The 21,645-nt window shown below is 38.8% G+C and overlaps 1 protein-coding gene across 1 annotated transcript in view; it reads right to left on the bottom strand.

The window, feature by feature from the left end:
* ANAPC1 (anaphase promoting complex subunit 1) overlaps nt 1-17,693 on the bottom strand; it is a 101,513-nt gene extending 83,820 nt beyond the window's left edge. Inside the window, exons 1-11 of the mRNA XM_007470217.1 lie at nt 17,454-17,693; nt 15,354-15,590; nt 14,193-14,354; nt 12,268-12,319; nt 11,594-11,694; nt 10,932-11,014; nt 9,765-9,838; nt 7,883-8,028; nt 7,443-7,663; nt 6,518-6,727; nt 3,979-4,074 (exon numbers count right to left, since the gene is read on the bottom strand). Coding sequence (XP_007470279.1) covers nt 3,979-4,074; nt 6,518-6,727; nt 7,443-7,663; nt 7,883-8,028; nt 9,765-9,838; nt 10,932-11,014; nt 11,594-11,694; nt 12,268-12,319; nt 14,193-14,354; nt 15,354-15,566 — 1,358 coding nt within the window. The 5' untranslated portion in view covers nt 15,567-15,590; nt 17,454-17,693. The remainder of the gene's footprint in view (nt 1-3,978; nt 4,075-6,517; nt 6,728-7,442; nt 7,664-7,882; nt 8,029-9,764; nt 9,839-10,931; nt 11,015-11,593; nt 11,695-12,267; nt 12,320-14,192; nt 14,355-15,353; nt 15,591-17,453) is intronic.
* Nucleotides 17,694-21,645: the final 3,952 nt, after the last annotated feature.

The following is a 21,645-nucleotide window of genomic DNA, read 5'->3' on the forward strand; positions in this document are numbered from 1 at the left end:
ATCACTGAAGAAATCAAAGAGGAAATCAAAAAATAAACTAGAGACAATGATAATGAAAATGCAACGATCCAAAACCTATGGGTTGCAGCAAAAACAGTTCTAAGAGGGAAGTTTATAGCTATACAAAACCTCAAGAAACAAGAAAAACCTCAAATAAACAATCTAACCTTACGCCTTAAAGGAACTAGAGAAAGAAGAACAAACAAAACCCAAAGTTAGCAGAAGGAAAGAAATCATAAAGATCAGAGCAGAAATAAATGAAATAGAAACAAAGAAAACAATAGCAAAGATCAATAAAACTAAAAGCTGGTTCTTTGAGAAGATAAACAAAATTGATAAACCATTAGCCAGACTCATCAAGAAAAAGAGGGAGAGGACTCAAGTCAATAAAAATTAGAAATGAAAAAGGAGAAGTTACAACAGACGCCGCAAAAACACAAAGCATCCTAAGAGACTGCTACAAGCTACTCTATGCCAATAAAATGGACAACCTGGAAGAAATGGACAAATTCTTAGAAAGATATAAGCTTCCAAGACTGAAACAGGAAGAAACAGAACATATGAACAGACCAATCACAAGTAATGAAATTGAAACTGTGATTAAAAACCTTCCAACATACAAAAGCCCAGGACCAGATGGCTTCACAGGTGATTCTATCAAACACTTAGAGAAGAGCTAACATGATCCTTCTCAAACTCTTCCAAAAAACTGCAGAGGAAGGAACACTCCCAAACTCATTCTATGAGGCCACCATCACACTGATACCAAAACCAGACAAAGATACTACAAAAAAAGAAAATTACAGACCAGTATCACTGATGAATATAAAAATCCTCAAAAAATACTAGCAAACAGAATCCAACAGCACATTAAAAGGATCATACACCATGATCAAGTGGGATTTATCCCAGGGATGCAAGGATTCTTCAGTATACACAAATCAATCAATGTGATACACCATATTAACAAACTGAAGCATAAAAACCATATGATGATCTCAATAGATGCAGAAAAAGCTTCTGACAAAATTCAACACTCATTTATGATAAAAACTCTCCAGAAAGTGGGCATAGAGGGGACCTTCCTCAACATAATAAAGGCCATATATGACAAACCCACAGCAAACATCATTCTCAATGCTGAGAAACTGAAAACATTTCCTCTAAAATCAGGAACAAGACAATGTTGCCCACTCTCACCACTATTATTCAACATAGTTTTGGAAGTTTTAGGAACAGTAATCAGAGAAGAAAAAGAAATAAAAGGAATCCAAATCGGAAAAGAAGAAGTAAAGCTGTCACTGTTTGCAGATGACATGATACTGTACATGGAGAATCCTAAAGATGCTACCAGAAAACTACTAGAGTTAATCAATGACTTTGGTAAAGTAGCAGGATACAAAATTAATGCACAGAAATCTCTTGCATTCCTATACACTAATGATGAAAAATCTGAAACAGAAAGTAAGGAAACTCCCATTTACCACTGCAACAAAAACAATAAAATACCTAGGAATAAACCTACCTAGGGAGACAAAAGACCTGTATGCAGAAAACTATAAGACACTGATGAAAGAAATTAAAGATGATACCAACAGATGGAGAGATATACCATGTTCTTGGATTGGAAGGATCAATATTGTGAAAATGACTATACTACCCAAAGCAATCTACAGGTTCAATGCAATCCCTGTCAAATTACCAATAGCATTTTTTACAGAACTAGAACAAAAAAATCTTAGAATTTGTATGGAGACACAAAAGACCCTGCATAGCCAAAGCAGTCTTAAGGGAAAAAAACAGAGGGGGAGAAATCAGACTCCCTGACTTCAGACTATACTACAAAGCTACAGTAATCAAGACAATATGGTACTGGCACAAAAACAGAAACATAGATCAATGGAACAAGATAGAAAGCCCAGAGATAAACCCACACACCTATGGTCAACTAATCTATGATAAAGGAGGCAAGGATATACAATGGAGAAAAGACAGTCTCTTCAATAAGTGTTGCTGGGAAAACTGGACAGCTACATGTAAAAGAATGAAATTAGAACACTCCCTAACACCATACACAAAAATAAACTCAAAATGAATTAGAGACCTAAAATGTAAGACCGGACACTATAAAACTCTTAGAGGAAAACATAGGAAGAACACTCTTTGACATAAATCACAGCAAGATCTTTTTTGATCCACCTCCTAGAATAATGGAAGTAAAAACAAAAATAAACAAATGGGACCTAATGAAACTTAAAAGCTTTTGCACAGCAAAGGAAACCATAAACAAGACGAAAAGACAAGCCTCAGAATGAGAGAAAATATTTGCAAACAAATCAACAAAGGATTAATCTTCAAAATATATAAACAGCTCATGCAGCTCAGTATTAAAGAAACAACCCAATCCAAAAATGGGCAGAAGAGCTAAATAGACATTTCTCCAAAGAAGACATACAGATGTCCAAGAGGCACATGAAAAGCTGCTCAACATCACTAATTATTAGAGAAATGCAAATCAAAACTACAATGAGGTATCACCTCACACCAGTTAGAATGGGCATCATCAGAAAATCTACAAACAACGAATGCTGGAGAGGGAACCCTCTTGCACTGTTGGTGGGAATGTAAATTGATACAGCCACTATGGAGAACAGTATGGAAGTTCCTTAAAAAACTGAAAATAGAATTACATATGATCCAGCAATCCCACTACTGGGCATATACCCAGAGAAAACCATAATTCAAAAAGACACATGCACCTCAATGTTCACTGCAGCACTATTTATAATAGGTCATGGAAGCGACCTAAATGCCCATCGACAGATGAATGGATAAAGAAGTTGTGGTACATATATACAATGGAATATTACTCAGCCATAAAAAGTAACAAAATTGGGTCATTTGTTGAGACGTGGCTGGATCTAGAGACTGTCATACAGAGTGAAGTAAATCAGAAAGAGAAAAACAAATATTGTATATTAACGCATGTATGTGGAACCTAGAAAAATGGTACAGATGTACCAGTTTGCAGGGCAGAAGTTGAGACACAGATGTAGAGAACAAATATATGGACACCAAGGGGGAAAGCCGCAGGGGGGTGGGGATGGTCGTGTGATGAATTTGGTGATTGGGATTGACATGTATACACTGATGTAAAAAAAACTGATGACTAAAAATAAACTGCTGTATAAAAAAATAAATAATATTCAAAAATTAAAAAAAGAAATCTTGTCAAGGATGAAGAAACTGGAACACTCAAACATTACTGGTGGGAATGTAAAATGGTACAACTTATTTGGAAGACAAATTTAGCAATTTCTTTAAAAGTTTACAATGAATTTATCATTTGATCCACTCTTAGTTATCTACCTATCTATCTACATAAAATCATGTATGTCCACACAAAGGCTTTGGCTCCAATGTTCACAGTGCCATAATTCACAATGGTCAAAAAAGTGTAAACAAACCAAATGCCCATCAACTAATGACTAGATAAACAAAATGTGGTATATTTATACAATACTACACAGCAAGAGGAATAAAATATTTATACATGTTACAACGTGGTAGGCCCTAAGAAACATGCTAAGTAAAAGAAGGCGGACACACAAAAAACTATACATTGTATGATTCTATTTACATAAAATACCCAGAAAAGGCAAATCTGCAGAGGCAGAAAGCCTATATACTGGTTGCCTGAGGTTGGGAATGGGAACAGAGACTGAATGCAAGTCAAGCACAAGAGATCTTTTTAAAGTGATAGAAATTTTAAAAACTGGATTGTGGTGATGCTGCATAACTGTAAATTTACTAAAAATCATTAAACTATACACTTAAAACATGTTAATTTTATGGTATGTAAATTATTTCAATAAAGCTACTTAAGCCAAAAAACAAAAAAAGAGAGAGAGAGAGAAAAAGAAAAAATAGTCCTAAGTTTATTTATACCAAAACAATGAGATACATAAACCCACTTACCGTAACTGGAGCTGGGACTCTACTAAGAAGCACAAGAACTTCTGCCCACATAGGTCAGATGTAATAAAGACTTTTGAGGCCTGTGAATTTTTCTCCCTGTAATAGATATATTAATAAAGAAACTGTTGGCACTCACTTAAAAATCTACCATAGTAATTATTAGATGTCTTTGAAAATATTCTACAGGAAATACTACTTGGGCCAAGCAATAACCTTGAAGACACAAAAGCACTTCTAAGAACTGAACTTCATGATCTCTAAGATTCCTTTCAGCTCTTTGACTCTGAGTCCACTACACAGCTTTTTGGGGGAAAAATTACAATAACTGTAATCATTACCAACAGACTTTTTAATTCCACCTTATGCAAGCTGCCTACTGCTAAAGTAATGCAAACTTGAAGAGATCTTAGACCTCTTACAGGGTCTAAGGGGTCAGACGTTTTATAACATGACCTCTCCAATCAATCCTCTCTCTCACATTAGGCTCCACTTCATCCCTTTTTTTTAACCCATACTCAAAAATTCTCTATTCTCAAAAATTTCTTTGTAACTCTGTACAATAAGGATTTGCAATATATCCAACTTAGCAATAAGGTATTTAAAGACAAATGATTTTTAAATACAGGGAATTTTTATTCTATATATAATGAATTTTTATAAGAAATTTTTATTTTATATATATATAAATAGAACATACTTCAACACTGTACTCACATCTTTCCTTTCCTCCAACTGCCTATCCCTGACCTGCCAGCCTAAGAACATGCGCTTGTCTTTCTACTCGGATGAGAATAGCTTAAGGCCGTAGAGCCAGCTGTATTTTCAGTGCTTTCCCTGCTCTGGGTATATAGTCTTTTCGTAGCCCACGCTCTCATATTAAAATGAGTCTTTACAGACAGAGATGGACTAAATATCAGATTATATAAAGGACTTACTGTTAATTTGGCTGGGTGTAAAAATGGTAGCATGGTTAGGTAAGAAAATGTCCTTACTTTTTAGAGAAACACACTTAGGTATTTAAGGGCAAAAATGAAGACTAATTTTCTCTAACACAGTTCAGGAAAAAGAAAACTCTCCCTTGGCCCTGAGATTCCCTCAGCTAGTTTTGTATCCTCATTCCCATTCAAAGGCAAACTCCTTGGACAGTCTGTATATCTATGTTCACCTCCTCGGTCCCCATTTACTTTTTCCACCCCATTCCACTCCACCCTAGACCCCCACCCCCAGGTGCTCTGGCCAAGGTCACCAGTGACCTTGCCATCCAGGTACTGCCTCCCTGAGCTCACCTAAGAGTGCCACACTTCACCAGCACCTGGCAACATTGGCACCTTCTTCTCAAAAGCCACTTTTCTTGTCTTCCATGACATGTCCTGCTGCTTCCCCCACCTGACCTCTCTTGCTCTGTCTCTCTGCAGCAGCTTTATCTCTTTTCACCCCTCCCAAATCTGAAGTTTCCAAGACTTTAGTCACTAGCCCTCTTCTGATTCTACACAGCCTGGTTTTAACTATTCAGAGGTCACAGACTCTGAGAATCTAATGAAAGTTAAACCCTCTCCTAAAGAAAAGGCCTATACACCACACATACCCATGATTACTATCTTTGATTCCAGAGGGTTACCAGAACCCCTGCAACCGCAAACTCATCCACAGGCCCTCCTCGAACCCAACCTCTACACACTCCATAAACTCCAATCCACCTGTCTTGCCTTGTCTTGTCTTGTCAATCACCACTGATAAGTGACTGCTCTGACCCCTGAGCTTACGACCCACATATAAAGCACCTTCTTACAGCTCTCATCAAACAGAACAGCCCAAAAGGCCATCTCTCTCCACCTTCTCTTTTGCAGCCCTTTCCCCTCCTCCTGCACAAACAAATGGAGAGTATTTTTAATTCCCTGAACAAACCACACATTCACACTTCTGCACTTTTCTTCTGATCCCCTCTAACTACTGTGTACTGCCTCGCTTACCCACCCAGGAAATACCTAGTCATCTTTCCAAAGCCCTACCAGCAGATGAGCAGTGCCACCATCCTCCAGCTGTCTCTTTCTGAGGACAGGGACAGCAACTTATTTGCTGATAAACCACAGCCACTAGCACACACACTGGCATTGACTGAATGAATGATTAAAGAGAACATAAAAGGAGGAAGGTCACATGGAACAGAGGTCTGAGTTGTTTCCCAGAAAAACAGCTGATACTCAACTAACATAAAGACAAAACTTAAGAAAAATGTTATAAATTCCCAAGTTTCCTAATCTACAGAAATTAGTTGTCTCTCCCTAAAACATCAAACACCTCAAATCTGACAGATTACTAAGTTAAGGAAGAAATAGCAAATGACAAAAGAATATTTTTATGATCACCTTAATATCACTAACATCCTCTACTGAAACTGAGGTAGCCTTTAATACATAACTCCATGTATTTTAGAAATATTAATAACTGCTGATACTCAAAGGAAGCTTTGAGTTTTCTAAAAGTTTTCTAAAACTTTTAGTATCATTTTTCTTTGAATATAAAAATATATACTCCAAACCTTATATTAGTAATCGTTTCTGTCCATAAATGGTCCATACAAAGTTCAGGAACAATTGGCTCTGTTTCTGGTGCAAGAAAGGAGCCGTTAGAATTACTATTTGGAGAATGAGAAATACTGTGTCTCTTTGGAGATTGATTATGGCTTGAAAGGTTGAACCTTTGCACCCCTGAAAAAGAGTGCACTCCTAAGGCTGGAGAATGAGCACGACTGCAAAATAAAGAGAAGAGAGTGCACCACAATTAATAACGCAGGCTGATATAACACACTTTCTAATAAAGCTTTCCAAATTCTACGTACGGAGAGTATTCATAACATAAACCCAGTCAGAAATACAATTTTTTTGAAAAGGAGTAGCTACTTAAACGGTTTGTCAACATGCTTTATTTTATTCTAAAGATTTAGAATTCCGGTTAGAATTCTTTTTCTTTAACTGAAAATCAGTTCATTTTCTGCCTCAGAAAATCAATTATTTATATCAATATTATTCAAAAAAGTTTAAACTATGTTCCTATACATTCAAACATATACACACCAACAAAACTATGTCCCTATTGCACCAGACAGATATTAACAAAAACAAAAGAAAAGCTAATGCAAATTAAGACAAAAGAAAACAGTACCAAAAAATTTCTGTAATTAATATTCACCAAACTGCTGCCACTTAGTGGTAAAAATGAGGCACTCTTACAACAAGCACTGGCAGTTTCTAAATATGACTCAGTGAAAAAGTAACACAGTAGGCCTGGAAGTCTTAGTAAAAATAGCACAACTGGAATAATGCTGTTTTCTCTAAAAGATACTCAGGATCTGTCAACAGAAATTTTAAATCCTTCAAATCACAAGAGAAAGTTTTAAAAGAAGGTATCTTTTTCTTGGGATGTCTTGTTTAAAGCAAGGAAATGCTTCCACACTTAATTCCCACCTGAGAGCTGCCATGTTGGAAATGGAAGGTGAGCGGGAGTGTAGGCTGGGCGAGGAGGCTGAGCGACTCTGGCTGTGGATGGAGGAGTAGTTCTGGAAGGGGGAAGCCACGGGGGAGTCTCCCCTGGAGAGGCTTCTGAGGTGTGCTGTGAGCGAGCTGCTGGTGGCCACATTCTGTGGGGTGCCCCCCTGTTCAGAGAACTTTAAAACAACATTCTCTTCCTTAAGTCAAAATGAAAAGGGAGAGGGGGCAGAAAATAATTAGATTAAAAGGGCAATTTCCTTGTGAGAATGCACGGTAGTTGCCAGTTATTAAAGATATAATGTATCTTTTTACCTAAGGCACTCAACCTATTTCACAAGTGATTCTTCTAAAAACCTGCAAAGTTTTTAGTATTAACTATCGTTTTCTATTAAGAAGTGATCTGCCTTCACCCTTACCTCTGTTTTGACTCTCCGGAGAGCCCACACAGAATGCAAACCTTGAACGGTGTCATACGTCATTACAACGGAGGGATCAGTGTTGAGAAAAACAATTTTCATTGCATGATCTACAACATATTGTACCCGTGATGAACCGAAAAGACCTTAAAGACAGAACAGAAATGATCAGGTATAGAACAATGGACTTTTACAAGACTGTTGTTTATGAAGTGACTTCTTGCAATTCCTAAAGATAAAGAAATCAAGGCAATTAAGGCACAAAAATCTATTAATATATTACATAATTAACCCTCAATTTTTAATAAATTTACTTTGGGCATCAATTCCTTTAAAATATATTAAAGATGAGAATGTTACGAGTTTTGATTTCACAGACATGCAACTAAACGTTGAAGATTTGTGCTGACTAAACCACTGAATTCATCAGCCACAGGTAAAAGGTCCATGACTCCTTTAATAACTGACTTATTCTTAAATTACACTCAACGATTCGACCAAGTCTGACTTCCTTACTGGTTCTTTTCTTCTCTAAGAAATCTGTTCTCTACTATAACTATTCAAACAGTACTGAACAGTACACTACTGTTTCTGCTTTACTGGGTACACATGCAAAATACGTTTTTTCCTAGTGAGTCCAGCTTTTACATCTACAGTACCATAAACTGGTTTCTATATCCTTATTTGACTGTCTCCTAAATGCTTCCCTCTCAGTTAAAATACTGAAAATTTTTTAAAGAATTATTTTATAAAAGAAGTACTTTATAAAGAAAGAAATAAAAATCATTCATAATTCCACTCAAAATAACCTCTACTAAAATATTTGGGAGCACTCCTCTGAGGTTTTTTTTTTTTCCTATACAGACATATTTTTTATGTTCTTACAAAATTAGGATGATATTGCAGTTAGTTTTGTACCTTACTTAACATTATGAAAAAGCAATTCCTGAGGTCATTAAATATTATTCAAAAACATGATCAATAATGGCTGCATACCATTCAATCACACACTCTGACATGTTTTTTTAGGTTGTTTGTAGTTGTTAGCAGTATAATATAGAATTATCAATAAACTTTTTCTGTAAAAGGCCGAAGAGTAAATTGTTTAGGCTTTGCAGACATATTGACTCTGCAGCATAATTTTTTTTGTTTTCTACAACCTTCTAAAAAGGTAAAAACCACTCTTGGCTCTTAAGCCTTAGAAAAATAAACTGGATTTAGCCCCCAGGCTGTAGTTTGCCAAACTCTGGTATAGAAGATAAAAACCTCAGTGGTATTTCAGAATATATACTTGGGATAAAGTCCTTAAAGTAAAATTGGTCAAAGAATACAAATACTATTTTTTAGCCTTCAAGTCCTCATTATTCATAATAGCCTATGTTTGGTCACATTTAAAATTTTAAAACAAGCATCTAGAAATACCTCTAGGAACTATTAAAAGTCTGAGTCCCAGCAAATTATGTTATTATGAGCAGGGAAAATGAAATATTAAAAATTTCCAAAGTAAAGGTCTAAGGCCCTACATTTCTTTTTTCCAAAAAAAGGAAACGATTTTAGTTTATCTAAGTATTGTTCATTTACTTACTAATTACTAAGGAACAAAGTCCAGAGTCATCTACAGGTAAGTGAGAAAATATATCAGTATTTCTGGTTGATGTATAGGCTCTATTTTTACTAAAAGAATAGCTGTTAAAACAATTAATACCAGGGTATTCAATGAATTAATTAATATGAATTATTTTCATAATAAGAGTTATTTTTAAATGCTTAAATTATATTATTTTCATAAAACAAATCTAATTTTCATAAGCTCCTTTATTTCTTCCCCAGCCCCAAACTCAAAAGAGAGCCTACATAAAAGAATTTATAAAAATACACTTACTTCCAGATTTACAAACAAGAGGTGTAATTTCATCTAGTGGATGCAGCATGCTGAACATAGTGGGTAAAGGTTCTCTAGTAAAGAACAAATAAACAATCACCAACACAAGATGACTCCATTTGTGCACAAATTTTGTACTTTCCTTGCAAAGAAATGTCTTCTGCAGATTACACTAACCACTAGAAACCTACCATCTCAAAAAGCAACCCTCTAAAAACTTTTGACCTACTGTTTTTCACAGTATCTTCTATTTTATTCCTAGAAATCTTTCCTCTTATGCAGGGTAAATTTGCGCACGCGCGCACACACACACAAACACACACACACAGAACTCAGTGTAGGCCAGGGAGTATCTGTGAGGAGCAGTCAACACCTTTCAGAACAAACAGAGTAACGGGCATTAGGCAGTCTTTTTTTTTTACAAAACCTCTTAGTGGCAGTGTGTCCCTAACAGCTAGGAAAGAAATGTACTCTTCTAGACCTACTGACAAAAGAGAGTATTTAAAAAAAAAAAAGAAGAAACACTTCAAGTAAATAAAATGGCTGCATTTTCTTAAGGAGTGACTGAAAAAAGAGGAAAAAACAGACCTTCTATCTAAACACAGAGAGAGATTAAAATCTATAAGCAATTTTCTTAAAACTCAGTGTCTACTACTTGCACCACACTGTGACAGGTACTGTAAGTTCCTGCCCTTCAATGGGCTCACAGCTGATTAGGGAGACAAAGTAAACACACTATAACTTATTCCGCACCTAAGACATAAGGAGCCCTATATCAGAGATTATATACATTAGCTTGTTAAATCACTGCATAAATCCTAAGAAATAAATGACAGTATTCTTCCTGTAACAGATAAGGAAACTAAAGCCAAAGCTAATGATTTGCCCGAAGTAACATGATGGAAAAAATGGCAGAGCTAAGAATTGAGTTTTGTTATCTTTAAGCCAAGTGTTTGCTCAATTTTACTACTTGGGGAAAAAAGCTGTAGGTAATTAAGAGCCAAGTGAGAAGTAGAACGCATAAGGGTACAATGCTGAGATGAGAGAAAAAGGCATCTATCTGGGCTGACAGCATGGCAGTTACCATCATCCCAAACTTTTGAGAAAACAATTTTACCTTAGAACCAACAAAAAAAAGCCCAAGGAATCATACTCTGATCTGCATACCTGGGTGGGCCTGGAGGAACCTCATGTGAAGAGCTGCTTCGTTCGAACAACAAGCCATACTTCGTGGGCCAAACATTTGCAACCTATTGGGTAAAAGGGTGAGAAAAAAACAGAAGTGAAAGAAACTATTCTTTATAACATGTTTTTACGAAACAGAACAGAACATTAGATTTTCTTCCAATTTAATAAGAGTTTTGCAAAGTAACAATCATTAACTATAATTTTTTTAAGTAATTCTAACAAGTAAATCTAAGACAAAATCAAATCTAAGGAAGAGAAGTTCGACCTGAAATTCCTGCCAGTAGCTAATATCAGTACCAAAATGACAATGTGATTAAAGTGTAACAACAGCATTAGGGCATGAAAAAGATAATGAGAAACAGGAGAAAGACTAATATTGCTCAAGTGCTTGAATAAAACCAAAATGATTTCTTCTATGTCACTTAAACTGAAAAAAAACCTCTCAGAAAAGACTTCATAATTCACTTCACTAAATAATTTATTTTTAAGACAAAGGATGGAAATGGGAAGCCACTACAAGTTTATTTCAGTAAAAATAACATTTTTGATTACAAGACATGAGAGCAGCAATACTTCTGAAACCAATTAATTCACGAATATTCTCCAATAAAACACAAAAACATTGAAACACTCAAGTTTACCTGAAAAGGTAAAGAAGCTATGTAATCCTTTCCTTCTATGCTATGCATGTTAATACATGAGCTTTGCAATATACATATGCATTTTTCTACTTCATCACTACCTGAAAAGAGAGAGTACAACAAGATATATGCATTGTTTTCAAAAAAAAAAAAATCCCAATAATCATAAATTGCAATTCCCAGGACTTCCCTGGTGGCACAGTGGTTAAGAATCTGCCTGCCAATGCAGGGGACACGGGTTCAAGCCCTAGTCCGGGAAGATCCCACATGCCACGGAGCAACTAAGCCTGTGCAGCACAACTACTGAGCCTACGCTCTGGAGCCCGAGAGCCGCAACTACTGAAGCCCAAGCGTCTAGAGCCCGTGCTCTGCAACAACGGAAGCCACCGCAATGAGAAGCCCGCACACTGCAACGAAGAATAGCCCCTGCTCACCACAACTAGAGAAAGCCCGCATGCAACAATGGAGACCCAACACAGCCAAAAATAAATAAATAAATAAATGTTTTAAAAATAAATAAGTTGCAATTCCCAACAGCACAAATTCTTTAATGCACAATATAAAAATGCCTGTGCTAATCCACCATTATTAGTGGCTTACTTATTTTGAATGAAAAAAATGATAAACATTTGGAATCATCATAAGATCAAATAAAATTTCAAAAAGGAACTTACTGTAGTCCTTTTCAGACTTATCCTGTGATACAATGAAGTCACACCACAAGGCCTAAAATCAAAACAAAATGCTTACCTAGGAAAATTACATCTAAATAATAACCTATTAATTAATGGTATCTAAATAATAGTGTCACCTACATAACGGTCCCTCCTCATCAGCTCAACATATATACCATGGGAACAAAGAAAAATAAGATAAAATTAGACTAATTAATGATAACTATCTTAAGGAAAGATAAACTATGCTTGCAAATAAAAAGAAAAGGGAAAACAAAATCAAGAAACCTACTAGATAGAAGCTTTGCAGCAAAAGTGAATTCAATAGTGGTTCAACCTGTAGTAAACCCTACATGCTATACAAAGCTAAAGATTATCAGAAGAGTTGAAAATTGCCAAGCTATTTTATAATCTCCAGACTTACCTAATTTTATCATTCTTTGACTCACCAGAAAGAATATTTAGAAAAACATTTCTCTTTCTTAAGGACCCATCTTAAAAATATATATACAAACTAGGAAAAGCCGTTAAACTTCAACTGGTATGCCTGACAATCACTTATTGAAATTTTTTAATGGCATTTTTATGTGTGTTTTTAATTGTGGTAAAATATACATAACATAAAATTTACCATCTTAACTATTTTTCAGTGGTATTAAATACATTCACAATGTTACATGAGGGGGAAATTATCAGCAAAAAGAGCACTGGCTTCAACACTCCTGGATGGAAATGCTTTCACACATGCTCTCAAATTTGGGAATAATTCAGTTGACCCTTCCTAATAAACTGTTAGAAGAGTACAACACTCATCAGGAAATAGTTCATGGAAAAAAAAAAAAAAGCAGTGTCAAGGTACGATTTCAGTGTCTACAAATGGGGAACTTCACATGAGTAAAAAGCTTCTAAAAATCTCCTGTCAGTGGCCTAACAATTAATGCGACCAACAAAAATGTTTTCATTTCTCCCCCAACTTGATATTCTAAAAACTTTCAGTAAGAAAAGATGAAACAGTACAGTGAACATCTGTCTCACCTGAATTCTGCCGTACCTGTTTAAGGGCATTTGAGGACATGTGGAATTGCACGGGGCGGGGGTTATTTGAAAATTGCACACATCATGACACTTTACCCCTAATTACTTCATCGTGCATTTCCTAAAACTAAAGATGTACTCCTATATAACCACAAAACCGTCATCCCACCTGAGGAAAAATAATGTAATTTTCTTCTAGCACCTGATGTCCAGTCCATTTTAGCAAGTAATTCACAGGGTAATACCTTGGTGCCATGGTAATATCCTTTCACCCAAGAGTGTTAATATCCATTAACAATTCTTTTCTGAATCCATTATTACATTGGAGGTTACAAAGTGGTGATTTTTTAACTCTACCCTTCTTCCTACATTTATTAGCTGGCATTTGTCCATAAATAAAGGTGTTCCTTCATTAACTTGAGATGAACTGCACGTCCTCCTAGAAAGGCAGGGCAAATGCTTAATTCCTTCCCTTTAATTATCGATTTTCATAATAGAGTTAGGTGTAATAGCCAACTGCAATGATAACAAGTTAGTTTTTTTCTTTCTCTTTCTGATAATCACTAGGAACCAGATTTCTATTTATTGAATACTCTGCAATCAATTATAATCATCATGTGTTACAGTATTCTTTGTACCCTCAATGTCTTAGAAATTTTTATTGAGAATAACAAATTGAATTACTCAAGAACAGTGTTTAAAGACTATCATTATATTGACAAAAGACGGTGTAAAAAAAGTGATGATACAGAAAACAAATGAAATTTTTTAAATGGACACCCAGCTGCTGGGACCATTACACTGTTTTTATTACTTCTGTTAAATTTTAGGACAAAAACTTTTTTAAGTGTTAAGTAGTCAATCAAACGCTAAAATTCAAATCAACTCACCTGTTGAACAGGACTGTCAACTGTAAACGCTTTATAAACAGCCAATGCCTGGCTTTTACTTCCTTTGCTCCAGATAACCATATTTCCAGCCACATAGAGCTCCTCATCGTAATCTACTTCTTCTCCAATTTCACTTACGCCTTTCCTTAACTGCCAGCTCTCCTTAAAAATTAACACATGTAGGACATGTTCAAGCACTTTTTTCCAAAGTATGGAGCAGGATTTATTAATTAAATCAAATAATCATTCAGAGACAAGTCTCCTACTCTCTCTTTGCCTGGGGAGTAAGACTCAATCTAAACCCAATTCTCAGAAGCTTAGTGCCACTGATTAACAAAGTGGGGTGTGTGCATATGCGTATTATATACCTTACAGGAGGTTTTATATTATATTACTATATTATTTGCCCAAAATATAAACAAACAAAAATTATACCATATCTATAGATCCAAAAATGAAATCAACATGCTAGGGAAACTAAAAGGGTATATTAGGTGCATGGGGAAGTGATGGAGAGGCAGCAGGAGGGTGCACATGGGAATCACTGGGGGAGTTTATTCACAGGGTAGATTTCCCTGCTTCACAACTAAATATACATTCACCTTCCTTCCCTTGTCCCACTCATCAAAATAAATGGGAGAGAGAAAGCTTCAGATTTCTAACTACATAGACTTCCTCTCCCTGAGATTTTGGTATCCCAAAAGGAATGAAAGTGGAATAAGGTGGGAAAGACTGATTTTCTGACACACGCTAACATCTCATTCTCCTATTTAAGAACTAGGACTCTATCTCCTTATGTGGCATTTTTTTTGTCCTGAAGAAACATGTAAGTCTTTTTGCAGCAGGGACCATTTCTAACTCTACCATCTAATAATCAAACAACATGAAATCTGGTCCCCCCATACTAAGGGAAGAGAAAGAGGTTTAGAATGGACCATAATCATATTACTTATTATAAAACCATGAGTTATATGTCTAAATAAGCGGTTATGACACCATAATACAATGAAGTCATTATTTTAGTCTTGACTGAAATTACCAAATCTTAACCACTACCCCAGAAGTAGCATTATACTCATTTTTCAGTTGCAGGTAGCCTTAAATTACAAGTAGATCACAACATTCTATGTTTCAAAAATACAATGGGAAACTTAAGGGAACCTTCTGTTTCTCGTGGATCGTAACCTCCTGAAGGGATCCCACCAAGCCAGCAGCACCATCAGAAGACCATAACTCCGACGCTGGCTGCAGCTGGCGAAGCTGAAGGTTCAAAGCATTAGGGTGGTGCTTGCAGTGGTCTCGACCAAAAGGAACAAATTCCTGCAAATCCCCGGCTGCAATCATTGTTGCCCTTTCTTCATAGAAGTTCGACATGGGTTCCAAATATCAACATTATTTCTGTATGAATTCAAACACACTCTGGTCAGCTACTAGAGTTAAAACCAGAATAAAATATCATAAAAGTTTACAGAAGAGTCATTAATCCTTAGATGAGTGTCAATCCTATTACACTGTAGGTGTACAAGTAATTATAACATCAAAGGTCATTCCAGATCTGACTCTCAGGTGATTACAGTTATCGCCACATTTTAGTTGAAGACTGACCAATAGACGGTTACCACTGAAGGAAACCACTGGGTTGAGACAAGCACTTACATCCCACAACAGCTATCCTGTGTTTCCTACTACTATATGCTAGTTTTTCCACACTTCACATATGAAGTATTTAGACAAGTTGTACTTTACAGTCCCTTGACTGCCCGGCTTCTCAACATTTAAGGTCATTTCTGTTCAGCTGTTGGAAACTCATTTGAAAAGCACACCTCAAGGACCACTGGCATATTGGAATGAAACAAACAAACAAACAAAACACACATATTACTTCTAATTCATCACAAGTTGAACTATTCGTTTCAGCTGACTAATCCACAAAAGACCTAATAAACTGTCAAATGTCACCAGTAGTTTTGACACCCCAGTCCACCTAAACATATGACTACAATCAATTCCAATTTGGGGTCCAAACACAGAAAACCAAGGCATGAAGAACTCTGGCCATGGGACAGCCACACTTGCAGCAAATTTATGAGTCCTAGCTTTTAATTAACACAACCTATTACAGTACAGTTTATTACTATAAAGATGTGGCTGAGCTGTGGGTGGAACCATGCCCCTTTACTTCCAAAACATTTCTACATACAGTAGTTGACAGCTAGTAAAATTCACTGTATAATGTGGTATATAAAGTGGATGCCAGTTCTCTAAGAAAACACCTACATTAAAAATGGATTTTGTGGCATCACATTTAAGCTACGATCCTCAAACACAGATCAAAACCAACATTTGACCACAGCACCATAGACAACTTTAAAGGGTTTGAAATGGCACTCACAATTAAAAGTTTAACTAGGGCTTCCCTGGTGGCGCAGTGGTTGAGAGTCCGCCTGCCAATGCAGGGGATACGGGTTCGTGCCCCGGTCTGGGAAGATCCCCCATACCGCGGAGCGGCTAGGCCCATGAGCCATGGCCGCTGAGCCTGCGCGTCCGGAGCCCGTGCTCCGCAACGGGAGAGGCCGCAACAGTGAGAGGCCCACGTACCGCAAAGAAAAAAAAAAAAAACTTTGAGAGAAAATTACAAAAGTATTAATTATGGTTATTTTCATAGTACAATATCTTTTTGTACTAATTAAGGCGACACATTTAATACTTTTGCAATACCCCAAATTTTTGTTTTTACTTATTAGGGGACAACATAAAGAGCCACAGATGAAAGTACTGTATTAAATTGATATATGCTATAAAGCAAGGTATCAGCATTGCTTACTAGGAACAAAAGCTACCCCGCCAGAGGTAACCACACAGTTGCTTCAAAAGTAAACCCAAATGCACAGAGAAAACACCTTGAGTTGAGACTCGGCATAAAGGCAGAGCTTCCCCGGCCTCTTTAGGGTCAGGTGAAACAGTCTAAGAGCCTGGGTCTCAGAACATCGTATCAGAGAGGCAAGGGGCTGAACTAGAAGCTGAGGCCCACACGGGACACCGCGTTTAGCTCAGGAAGGAAGGCGGCGCAGAGTAGAGCAGGAAGGTGCACTCCGTAAAGCCCAGCCCGCAAGCTGGGGCCTCCTTGGCTCTGGCGCCCGCTCAGGGCCCGCCCCGGGCTCCCAGCCCTCCGGGTCACCGCGCGCGGGTAGGCCTCGGGGCGGGTGAGAGGGCTACCGGACAGGCAATGAACCACCAGGCGCTGCGGGCCCGGGCCCATACCTGTGTGACTCGGGACGCGTCAGGCGCGGCGAGCCCCGGCTGCTCCCCGGAGGCGCGGGGGCCGAGGGGGCCCGAGGATGGCGGCGGGGACGGTCACGGTGACTCCTCGGCCGCTGCAGCTTCTCATTCCCTCTCCCTCCCCTATTCCGGAGGAAGACTGGGCAACAGCTGCGAACACGACTGCTAATGACAGGCAGGCGTGCGGGAGAACCACTCAGGCGAGATGTTCAAATGGACGCGTCCATGTTGAATTTCCCGTCCTGCTTCGCGCCGAGGCGGGGCTACGCCGGGAGCGAGCGGCGTTCCCGCGGTCCTAGCGCCTCCGTAGTTGCACGAAGGAAGTGCGAGGAGGAATTTGCTGGGTATTTATTTGTACCTTCAGCCTGTACTGGGATAGGATCTTCCTGGCGTCCAGATCTTCTCCAGGTCATGTCAGTACGAGCCCGAACTGCCTCATAACTATGAATTAGAAGGTTTTCTGGCCAACTTCGCTCTCGCCTCCTGACCCCCAAATTGGAGGTATATGCCTCCGGGCTTGGGGGACGGTGGGGACTCTACTGATTTTCTCTCTTTACCAGTGCACTTTAACCTTTTGGGGGTCCGGACCTTTTGAAAAGTTGATGAAAGGTATAGAGGTCCTCATAAAAACGTTGCGTGTAATAATCTGAGCTTCACAGAGACTTCCCCTAGCAATTCATACATCCAAGTTAAGAACCCCAGCTTTACCCCTCCCTCCCTGTCTGTGGATTCAACCGTACAATATCACACTTGTGGAAACTGTATAACTCTCTTGAGCTCTAATCTCCCATTGCGTGGTGTCGCTATGTTAAAAGGATTGATAGGCGTCCTATTGCCTGAGAAATAAAGTTCAAATTCCTTATCCAGAAATATAAAGTTGCCTGAAACTTTATGTCTTCACTAAAATTATCTCCTTAGGGTCTCCAAACACATCTTGCACTTCGTGGTATCTTGGTTCATTCTCATCTCTTTATTTGAAATGTCAACCTTCAGGGTTTAGCTCAAATGGCCTCTTTTCAGAAGGCTTTACTCCAACAGGAAGGAGCCTGCTGAGGACTGAATATTTGTGTCTCCTCCCCAAATTCCTATGTTGAAACCTAATGGCCTATGTGATGATACTAGGAGGTGGGACCCTTAGGAAGTGCTTAGGTCATGAGGGTGGAGCCCTCATGAAAGGGATTAGTGCCCTTATGAAAGAGCACAGAGCTCCCTGGCCCCTTCCACCAAATGAGGACACAGCAAAAAGACGGCTGTCAATGAACCAGGAAGCACAACCTCAGCAAACATTGAATCTGCTAGCACCATGATCTTGGACTTTCCAGCCTCTAGAACTGTAAAGAATAAATGTTTGTTGTTCATAAGTTTATGGTATAGCAGCTCAAAGGGATCAAGATAGAACTTAGTCTATCTTAGACTTTGAGACCAAAATATCCCCAGACATCCCTGCCCTGAGGGTACACATGAGGTCAAATTAACAATCACATTAACAATGCTCTGCCTTTATCTTTTACCTATTTCCTCCTACAGGGTCCCCCCTCAGCACCACTCCCCCTCTAAGTCCTCTTCCTACCAGTCCTCTTCCTGACCTGGTCTTTCTGGGAGAAACAACATCAGGACATATCCCAGTTGCCTCTCAGAGTCTCTGAGTGCCACCCTCCACCTCTTGCCCCACCTAGGCCACCACCATGGCCTGACCATACGTGGACCCTCCTAGAGAAAGGGACACCATAGGCTGGTTCCACCAGCCCTGTCAGCCCCACTACCAGCCACTTGCCACAGAGGACGAGGCCCTCTGCCCTGGCTTTGCTGTGCCATCAGGCCATTGTCACACTCCCTGGGGCACTGGCTTGGAGGGAATGCCTCCCCATGGGGTGTGCAAGCTGATATAATCCCAAAAGTGTAGGGAGGAAATTTAGATCAAGGCAAATTTTGTTCAAGAGGAGCAAGGCAGGAAGGAGTCAGAGACATAAATTCCCTTTTCTTTTCCCTCTGGTGGACTGTTCTACAGCACGGTTTCTTTGCACAGCCTGCCAGACATCCTCTGTGGCTGAGTGGGCACGCCTGCCAAGCAGTCAGCTGAGTTTTCGGCAGTGGCCAATGCAGTGCTTCTCATCCTTCCCTTCCCTTCGTTCTCTCTATCGTGGGCTAAAGCATCAGCACTCATCAAATTTGCCTCCAGCTCTACGTTTTAGAGAACACAGTCCACAAAATGTGTCCTATGCGGCTTATTGTCCAGTCTGTGAATAGAGTTACTGAAAGGGTTCACACAGCCCTTCCTCCTGGATGTTCCCTTGCCTGCCAATAAATTCTCGAAGATGCCTCTCCGTGGCCTCCGCCTATGATGTTTTCCCAGGCCTGGGGTTCCCGGAAACACAGGACTTTCCATTTTAAAATCAGACATCCCAAGCAAGCTGGGACCACTGGTCACCCTAATTTGCAGTCATAAGAGGCAGGTTTCACATGCATTTGAGCAAAACCTTACCTTCTGGGACCTTGGGTAATGAACCCCGCAGCATATAAAACACAATGTCTTCTCTATTCAAACGTCTGGCTAGCCTGGCTGGCCCAAATATGTCTCACCAGTATTTGTAAAAATCAGTTTCAAGATTAGGGCAATTTACAGCACTGCATTGAACAAAGAGGAAGTCTAAACATCTAGGAAATTAGAGGTTTTATTCGTTAATCAAAGCTCGTCCCATCTTAAAGGGGAATTTACTTTCCCAGTTTTAAATTTTCCCTTTTCAAAGAGACGGTTTACAATATTTTGAGTCCACAATGTAAATGCTACTTTTTCAAATCTCAGTAACCTACTTTGCCCTACAAAAACACAACAATTTTAGAGAGCTGTAATTAGATATTAAATTGAGAGTAGGTGCCATGTGGAGACTCAACTGGATTCAACTCTCTGTTTTACAGAGGCAACTCTGAGGTTAATTTGCTTAGTGCCTTTTGTATTAAGTTCTTGCTTCCCAATTCTGATTTTATCCAGCAATATTTTACTACTTTAAGCCTCTGGATCTCTTGGCTATAAATGCTAAATTAGTAGGCAGCAAGACTTGAAATAGTGACTGTAATGGACTTTTTCATAGCACAGTGAATATGTTGTTATATGATACTGAATGGGGGCATTAGCTATAAATGGCACCAAGCAGTCATTCCCTGTATGGTAATGTAACCAGCAACAACTAAGGAAATACTTTCTAAAATCCCTCCATGATAAAGGTATCCTTTTTTATTTTTATTATTTTATAAATTTATTTATTTATTTATTTTTGGCTGCGATGGGTCTTCGATGCTGTGTGTGGGCTTTCTCTAATTGCGGCGAGTGGGGGCTACTGTTCTTTGAGGTGCACGGGCTTCTAATTGCAGTGGCTTCTCTTGTTGCAGAGCACAGGCTCCAGGCACGTGGGCTTCAGTAGTTGTGGCACACGGGCTCAGTAGTTGTGGTGCACGGGCTTAGTTGCTCCGGGGCATGTGGGATCTTCCTGGACCAGAGCTCGAACCTGTGTCCCCTGCATTAGCAGGCGGATTCTTAACCACTGCACCACTTGGGAAGTCCTGATAAAGGTATTCTTAGCCATTGTGAGACTTTACCAGGTAAGGGTGGGTAGTTGAAGTTGGTAGAGAAAGAGGGACACCATACACTGAGAGAGAATTACAAGGCTTGAATTCTCACTTGACTAGTTAATAAGTTCAGAGGTAACTTTGTATAGTATTTATATTCCCACCGCTGAAAAAAAAGGTGGGGGGGGGGTCTTTCCAATTTCCACAAGTGAATATGTGCTGTACAACATATCTATAGCTTTTTAAGAATTCTGAGAGGTTTGAGATTTTTACCTTCTCTGCCTGCCACAGTTCCATAAATGCTGGTAGAAGCCAGAAAATTGCCAGGTCAAAGATAAAGAATAATTTGTTACTTACAGCAGAGCATCAGCATTTTTGTGCCAGTCCCCTGAGTCCAAATTCCCAGAGTGATGTGAAGGCTGGGTAACATCTACATGCACCCTGGGTTGCATCACAGGAAAGAACAGTGAGCTTAGGCAACCCAAATCTTTAATAATGGGTAGTAAGAATATCTGCCCTTGGCTCCAAGGGAGACACGATCTCCACCTTCTAAGGCTGTGAGCAAACCTGCCCTTTGCTCAAGAAGTAGACACTATCTTTATCTTCCAAG

Source organism: Lipotes vexillifer, unplaced genomic scaffold (genome assembly GCF_000442215.2).
Source record: "Lipotes vexillifer unplaced genomic scaffold, Lipotes_vexillifer_v1.1 scaffold1139, whole genome shotgun sequence".
NCBI classification, from domain to species: domain Eukaryota; kingdom Metazoa; phylum Chordata; class Mammalia; order Artiodactyla; family Lipotidae; genus Lipotes; species Lipotes vexillifer.